Source organism: Leopardus geoffroyi, chromosome C3 (assembly GCF_018350155.1).
Source record: "Leopardus geoffroyi isolate Oge1 chromosome C3, O.geoffroyi_Oge1_pat1.0, whole genome shotgun sequence".
NCBI classification, from domain to species: Eukaryota; Metazoa; Chordata; class Mammalia; order Carnivora; family Felidae; genus Leopardus; species Leopardus geoffroyi.
Window position 1 is genome coordinate 61809959 of NC_059338.1, and position 7858 is coordinate 61817816.

General features: G+C 48.0%; 1 protein-coding gene across 1 annotated transcript; it reads right to left on the minus strand.

Annotated features, from left to right (window-relative positions):
• Positions 1–595: 595 nt before the first annotated feature.
• MAP1LC3C (microtubule associated protein 1 light chain 3 gamma) lies at positions 596–6752 on the minus strand. Its single transcript, XM_045453114.1, has 4 exons — positions 6479–6752; positions 6322–6377; positions 6026–6132; positions 596–3918 (listed from the first exon to the last, which is right to left on the minus strand). Exons 1-4 carry the CDS (start codon positions 6534–6536, stop codon positions 3714–3716), a joined length of 426 nt encoding a protein of 141 aa, XP_045309070.1. The 5' UTR covers positions 6537–6752; the 3' UTR covers positions 596–3713.
• Between the last annotated feature and the right edge of the window lie 1106 nt (positions 6753–7858).

Consider the following 7858-nt stretch of genomic DNA (forward strand, 5'->3'; position numbering starts at 1 on the left):
GGGATTTATCCCCCAGGACATCTTGATGATAAAATTATACTGTAAACGTGGACTAGGGGATCAGCAAACTTCCTCTGTGAAGGGTCAGACAGTAAACATTTTTGGCTTTGCAGATTATATGGTCAATGTCACAAATACTCAACTCTGTCATTGTCGCACAGTAGCAGCCAGAGCCCGTGGTAAAGAAATGGCATGGCTGCATTCCAGAAGTACTGTACTTACAAAAATAGCCCATGTCAGATGGCTGGAGTCAGTAGGCTACTGTTTGCTTATCTCTGGTCTAGGCAGTCAAGTGCATCAGATCAGCTGTAGATTCTGTGATAGCTGTGACATAAGCAGATGCATTTTTATCTGATCCTCTTTGGTTTCATGGGAGAGGATGGTTCCTGCACGGAAACAGGCACTAAAACCAAAATGGTTTCCTGGCTGAGCTGATCATTGTAAAAACAAGCAATGGCACAATCCCATCATTCTAGTATCTTCCTCTGAAGTGGACAGCTCAGGTTCTCTAATCTATCACCAAGCATTGATTAGCCAAATGTGTTTAGCATTACCAAAAGCCATGCGGAATCCAAAAAAGGAAGGCCACAGTCCATTGTTCTTAAGCATTCTTTTGTTTTTATGGTACTAAGACAAAAACGCAGAACCACAGCGAATTCAAATACCCATGGACAACTTATTAAAAGTGCTGGTAACACTTGGTTAAGCATTGAAACTGAATACTTTCTTTTGTTACCAAAATAAATTCCACTTCACTCAAATACTTAAATGTAAACAAAATGGAAACATAGTGCTAGAAGTAAACACAGGATGGGTATATACTTTTTATAATCGCGGAGTTAGGAGAAACTTTCTATTGAGAACATGAACTCAGAATCCACAAGGAAAAGATCACAGAAGAATAAAAAGGAGTTATGTAAGACAGTCTGCCATAAACAAGACCAAAGGAACTGGGTAATTATTTTTAATACATATGGTATACAAAGAGGGAATCACTCAACTTTGTGAGCTCGTAAAAATCAATAGACAATGATGAATACTGTAACAGAAAGTAGTCATAATTTACAGAAGTACACATTGCCATTTAATCTTATGCATCTGAGTAGATGCTAAGAAAATAAAGGAAAAAAAAAATCCGGACCCAAATCAATTGGACTTCATCACCTAGGGACAGGTCAGCTGCGGTCTTGGTTCCTCGGATCACGTGCCCTTCCACTTCTCCTTCTGAGGACGGCCATCCTGGAACCCACACTGGGAAAGGCACATGGAGCTCCTCTTGTCTCAGCTGGGCCCGGCCTTGAGTCATCCTAGCCCAGGAGTCAGACGTGAGACCAAAGAAGCCTCCAGATGATCCCAGCTCCCAGCCGTTCAAGTCACTCCCAGCCCTCGGGTCTCCCAGCTGAGTCCCCAGACAGCAGGGAGCTGTTGCCTCTGTGCACTTTCTGGAATCTTTACTCACAGACTCCATAAGCGCAAAAAAACCGTGATGGTTTCATGCACTGAACTTGGGCTGGTTGGTTATACAGCAGGAAACTGGACACTGTCCACCACAAACGAGGCAGCCTGAGGTCGATGCAGGAGGGAAGCCATATTGGGAAGGGTCTTGGAGACAAAACAGAGCACAGCAGCTCACCCAGCTACAATCCAGAGGGATGATAATCTTAGATGCTGGATTCAAGAGCAGCCGCAGGGACGGGTAAGACTGGGAGCAAGAACACCAGCCCCGGGCACGGCCAGTTATGTGGATGTCCAGGGCCAACCAGCTCTCAAAGTCAAAGTCAATCTTGGGAAATGGACTCATTTAGGAAGCATATTCACTGCTCAAGGTGAAGCAAAGGATACATCTGGAGAACAAATCTGGGAGGCTGTTTCACTCAGCAGATGGCAGAGAGGACTTGATGGATGGGTGTTAGAGGAAGTGAGTAGAGCAGGAGAGCAGGCAAGCTGGGCGTGGGAAGGACAGCCACGGGCAGGAGAGCGGGCTGGCTGGTGCCTGGGAGCAGTGAAATGCAGCCTGGAGCAGGACGATGGATCCACGGATCCACGGATCCAGGAGTGAGCAGAGGGCAAAGGCCAGCTCAGTGCCACTGGGGGATGTTAGGGAGATCACACCTTCACTGAGTCTCTCTCTCTGTCTCTGTCTCTGTCTCTGTCTCTGTCTCTGTCTCTCTCTCCAGTTAGAATGCTTCTCCTTTCCCACTTACCAACCTTAAAATAAAACCCTAACACCTTAGCAAAGTCGACCCTGTAGGACTGGCCCCTGCCTAGCTTCTCTCCCCTTCCCTGGCTGCAACCACGCTGGAACCCTTTCCGTTTGTAAAGCTCTCAAACCTTTGGACCTCACAGCCACCCTTCCCCCTGGCATGCTTAGCCTCCACCACTGGCTCCTTGTCATCATTCGGGTCCAAGTGAAAGTTCTTCCCTCCCAGAAGCTCTCTCTGACCCTCTTACATAAAGGATTAAATCTGCTAATTACCTTCTGTTTTGTTTTGTTTTTCTTTATTGTACTTGTAAGCATGGAAACTCATCTTGAATACTGTCCTTCTTCCCTTCCTAGAATCAACTGTGACCCCTGAGGTCTGGGACCTTACCTGTCTTGGTCAGTGTTGTCTTTCCAGCACCTAGGATAGGACTTCCCTTTCAGTAAGTGCTCAATAAATGTATGTTGAATATAAATAAATAAAATTCCTTTCTAGACAAACTCTTATCCATGCTTCAAAACCCAGCTCAAGTGGAACACCCTACAAAGCCTTCCCTGACGAATACCCTCCAAGCACAGTTGGAGTGCTCATACTTGGTGTTGCAGCTGCTAACCCAAACACCCACTGTCACTCGTTCCACGAGTTCCGAGCTCTGCTACACTCCCCAGGTTGCAAGTCTCCCTCGTGGGCTAAGTTGATGAAAGTGGGCTCTGTGGCTGAAGCAGCCAGTCTGAACTCCCAGAGTAACCTCATCAGATGGAGGGCCTCGCAGAGGGCCAGGAGTGTGGCTTCCAAAGCCAGACTCTCTGGGCTCGAGTCCCAGCAGATCGTGTTGTGTGAATTTGGAAAACATGTTTTATCTCTCTGGGCCTCAGTTTCCTCCTTGTGAAATGGTGATAACGATAATTAACCAGAGAGAGTTGTGATGAAACACTAAGACACATGACCTGCTTACATAGCTGGCACAGAGCAAACACATACGAGTTAAGTGACTTTATATTGAACAGTTGTATCTTTGGCATAGATCCATATGGTATAAACAGATAAAACAGAATCTGAGAGAAAAGAAGGTGGAGTGAAGGCTGTGAAAATACAATAATTGTCTCCGGAACGACACAGATAAGGACCCCTGCCCCCTGAAGAACGTGGGGGTTCCCCTGAGACCCGTCCTCAGTCCGAAGTTCCCAATGACGGAGCGCACACGGGGTGACAATGACTCCTGCCCACACGGGGTGACGCCAGACTCCCCAAGAGCCTGCTGGCCTCCACCACAGAAGACACTTAGATCCTTCTCCGGCTCATCGCACAAAACCATAAAGATCTACTTAGAAAGGACTTACTATTTACACGATTCCTAAGAGCCAGCATGCCATCTTACATGGAGCACATGGGAGCCTGGAGCCTCACAAAGGAGACAGGGGTGGCCAGGTGTCCCTGTGATGGCTGGTGCTGATCACTGCCTGCTGCACACACTGGGGCTGGTCCATGTCTCCGCAGGTTTGAGAACAGGTTCTAGACATGCTCTGCAGAGGACGGCAGGGTCTTCCCGGAGCCCAGGCAGCCGAACATCTCCTGGGAGGCGTAGGTCACGTACACGAAGCCGTCCTCATCCTGGTAGTCCCTGTAGACCTCTGCCATGGTCACACTCATGCTGACCAGGCTCTTATTGTTCACCAGCAAGTAAAAGGCTTCAGAAGCCCCCAGGACCAGGCGGCTCCTGGGCGGGGGGTGGGGGGTGGGGACAGGAAAGGGAAACTTTAACTGGGCAGCGCATGGGCTCCTGACCCAAGGCCTGACTTATCTGTTTGTTCACTGCAAACATGTCTACCCAAGGAGCCCACTTCCCCACTCTAGGAATGGTCCCCAAACTTGACAATGACCCAGGAGTGCCTGCTGAAAATACAGATTCCTACACTCCACACTTAGAGATTCTAATTCAGTTTGCCTGGGAAGTATCCCAGAGGGTTGCAGGATCATGACACTCAGGAAGATAGAATTGCTCCCTACTCCTTTCCTGCAGCTTTAAAATACCATAAGTCCTCCCAGTTGGTCCAAAAGGGTGAGGCAATCCTATCGTTTACTAGGGGACATACCAACACAAAAATGCTAAGCAAAGAAGCTCTTTGCTCTTAAACCAAAGGTCTGCACATCCCCAGACATACAAAGGTGATTACAATATCTTCCAGCATCTCACTGTTAAACAGCCTTGGGATGACATTTTAGAAGGTTGCTGCCTCCAAGTGTGCCCTTCCCCCAAACCCACCTGCCCCTGGCCATCTCTCCCCCACCTCAAGGAAATGGAGAAACAGCAAAGTTCAATTGGGCATGCTGTAAATGTCAAGGTCAGTCTGAAGCCTGGCTCATCCTGGAGTGGAGGACGATGTGACGAGGTAGACACCCAGCTAAGGGCTCTGCACCCCCTGCAGCACATTTCCATGTGCTCTGCTTGCAGAGGCAGCCCAACCTGCCCACTCTGGCCTCAAAGCTTTGAACCTTCAGGTCCCTGTGGCTTTGGGACACAGGTGGCTGGAAGCTGATTAATTTTACAACTAGATAACCCTTTCTAAAATAACCCCAGAGATTCTGGCTTTGACAACTGCATGGCTGTCTTTGGGTAAAAAAAGAAGTGTTCTGCAATGGGTAGAGTTCTGTATGGGTAGAGCTGGGAACGAGCGCATTGCCTTCAGCTCTGCAGGGAACTCTGCTCCTAGAGTCTACACCCCCATCCCCTGTCCTTGGCCATGCTCTCTTTCCATGGGGGTTGTGGCATTCCTTGGAGGAGGAGGCTGTGGACAAGGAATTTTGTCTATTCTTTCACTGCTGTAAAGACAGAGCCCAGAAAGAACACAGAACATAACCGATGCTCAACACACATCCTGGAGCATCAAAAGTTGGGATGGAGAGTGGGTCAGGGCTGGTGGAAAGGAGATGACTCTTGTCTGGGACGGAGAAAAAGAATAGCTCTGGGAACTCAAAGGGTTGTTTCTGAGGGAGGTGGGGGAGGGGAGGTCACACTACGTTACATCAACATGTTGGGATATAATCCTAACTTTCATGCTCCCTTAGCCACCTCTGTTCACACTGGGCCAACATAAGCTTCCCTGAGGAGAGGAAATCAGGATGCTCTTAAATAACTCATCAAGACAGACAAAACCGAGAGCAACACACATTCATAATGAATTCTCCAAGCAACAAGCATCTAGGCAGCTTGCAAGGGCTGGCCTCACCGGACTTTTCAACCCTGTGAAGAATTACCTCCCGGGTGGTATTCACATTACTCCCAAGTCATTTTTATTGAATCCATGTGTTTGGTGACACTACTTAACCCTCTGAAACTTTAAAAATTGCTCCATTTTCTTCACTGTGCCTTAACCCAAGGAAGGGGCATGTGTGGGTACTCCTTCCCTGTTCTGCCACCCAGGGTCTAAGTAGTGCAGGGAGTATTTGCCTTTTGAAGAGGTCCCCAATCCCCTCGTGCACACACCCTTTAAAGGTACTGTGTCTCTCCTGGGGAAATGCAGACTGGGCTTTAAACAGCACGTAGAGGAAAGGCACTTTCGGTCTAGTTTCAGAGCCAAGACTACCTCTGAAACATTTTAGAAAAGTTACTCTCTTTAGATTTGTTATCTGTGGGGTTCCCCCACCTGTTTAAATTGGATTAGTTCTCAGAGCATCTTTTCTGGGCACTACAGATGCTAAAAGGTGAGTCACAGAGAAAATTTTTTCCCTCTCTTCCAGAATGCTCCCATCCTCAAAACCAAACCAACTAACAAAGCAAACAGAAAAAGCCCAGCACATGCCGCCACATGTACTTTGTCACCTACCGGATGATGCTGAGGAACTGGGTCATGGTCAGCTCTTGAGGGACCAGGAACTTGGTCTTGTCCAGCGGAGGCAGGAACTTTTCCCTGGGATAGCGCTCCACTATCACCTGTCAAGAGGGTCAACCCCTAAGAATGTGACAGAGCTCTCCCTGCCTTAGAAACTTAGAACAGGGAGAGCCAGTGGGGATTTTTTTTTTTTTTGTTCTTCTTGCTATATTTGGGGTTTTGTTTTTGTTTTTGTTTTTGTTTCGAGAAACAAGGCATACTCCTTTTCAAAAAGCACAATGGAGTCTTACCGGGATCTTGTTTGGGAACTTTGCCCGGATTCCAGCAACTTCCTCTTGTCTGGTTGCTGTGAATATTTTAAAGACAAAAGAATAAGTAAACGGTAAGAGAAGCCTGTATCCTGTTCCCTCTCTCTGGCAACCCAGACAGCGACTCTGAGAACTTTACCTAAACTCTTCCTCTGCTTGAATGGTCTGAGGCTTTGGGTTTTCTGTGGAGTCTGCATTTTGCTCAACAGCTGTGTCTGTGTCTGACTTAAAAAAAAAAAAAAAAAAAAAAACCCACAACCAGGACCTAATTCATTCCTCCAGCTGCTTCCAAACCACCCGCAGGAGTCTAAAGGAGGCCCTTATGTAGGGCTGTGTGACATCAGGCGTCTCCAACCCGCCTTCCCCACCCCCTCCCTGGGCAGGAGGAGGTCAGTCCTGAGGAAGGACCTGGAAAAGCCACCTGCTTGCTGGTCCCAGAAGGCCACTTTGCTCATGATCACTTCAAGATATTTCTTTGCTGGAGAAATTAGGGTTCGCAGCAAAACCAGGGGCTGGGTAATCAAGCAGACTAGGTCTGCACTGAGGACTCTGGAGAGGTCAAAGAGCTGTTTGCTAAGGACATTCTTGTGCTTCCATAATGAGCTATCTTGAAGGTGGCCAGGATGGGGCCACCCAATGCTGAAGTAGGCTGCTTAATTCTCACAACAGACCTTGTCATTTTTCACAGAAAGAAACCTTTGATCAGAAAGGCATTTGCCCAAAGTCACACAGCTAGTAAGAGAGGCCGTTGAGGTTAAAACTCAGAGTTGGTACAAGGTAGGGCTACACTCTAGTATATGCTGACATTTTATCTTCTCTGCAGTAAAGGAGAGAAGGAAGCCCAGTGACCCCAGAGATCTCCCTTTAAGAGATAAGAAACAGGGGCGCCTGCGTGGCTCAGTCGGTTAAGAGTGGCTCTTGATGTCGGCTCAGGTCGTGATCTCCGGCTCTGCATCAGGCTCTGTGCTGAACATGGAGCCTGCTTGGGATTCTGTCGGTCTGTCTGTCTGTCTGTCTCTCTCTCTCCCCCTCTGCACCTCTACCCTGCTCATGCTCTCTCTTTCTCCGAGAGAGAGAGAGAGAGAGATAGGAAACAAAGGCCCATGAAGGTTAACTGATTTGCCTGGGATCCAATGGCTGGTAAGAGGCAAGACACAGATCTTCTAGGTCCCAGCGTCCAGGGCTTGCCTCCAGACATGTACGCCCATCATCCGGGCAGATCTCTGGACTCTGAATGTACAGACGGTTTACATTCCCTGTACTTATTTCCTGGAAGAGTCACTCAACAGGGAAGAGTTTTTGAATGAACAGAGAGTGATAGGAAGGTGATGGTACACCCTGTATGATTACTTCATGAACCAAAGAGTGGGAATCTCAGTGCTTTGCTTAATCATCAGGAATGGACATCGAGTGATGAAATGATGGCCTCACTGACAAGTGGCCTCATCCTCTCTCTTTCCCTCTGATGCCCTTTAGAAAGGGCGCAGGCCCTGCCCGTCTGTAGTCAAGCAACTTTCAA

Coding starts and splice junctions, on each gene's coding strand:
- MAP1LC3C (XM_045453114.1), bottom strand. CDS start 6,536: ATGCAGACTCCACAGAAAACCCAAAGCCTCAGACCATTCAAGCAGAGG. Junction 6,133..6,321: donor AGTTCCCAAACAAGATCCCG/GTAAGACTCCAT, acceptor CCCTCTTGACAG/GTGATAGTGGAGCGCTATCC. Junction 3,919..6,025: donor CAGTTCCTCAGCATCATCCG/GTAGGTGACAAA, acceptor CCCCCCGCCCAG/GAGCCGCCTGGTCCTGGGGG.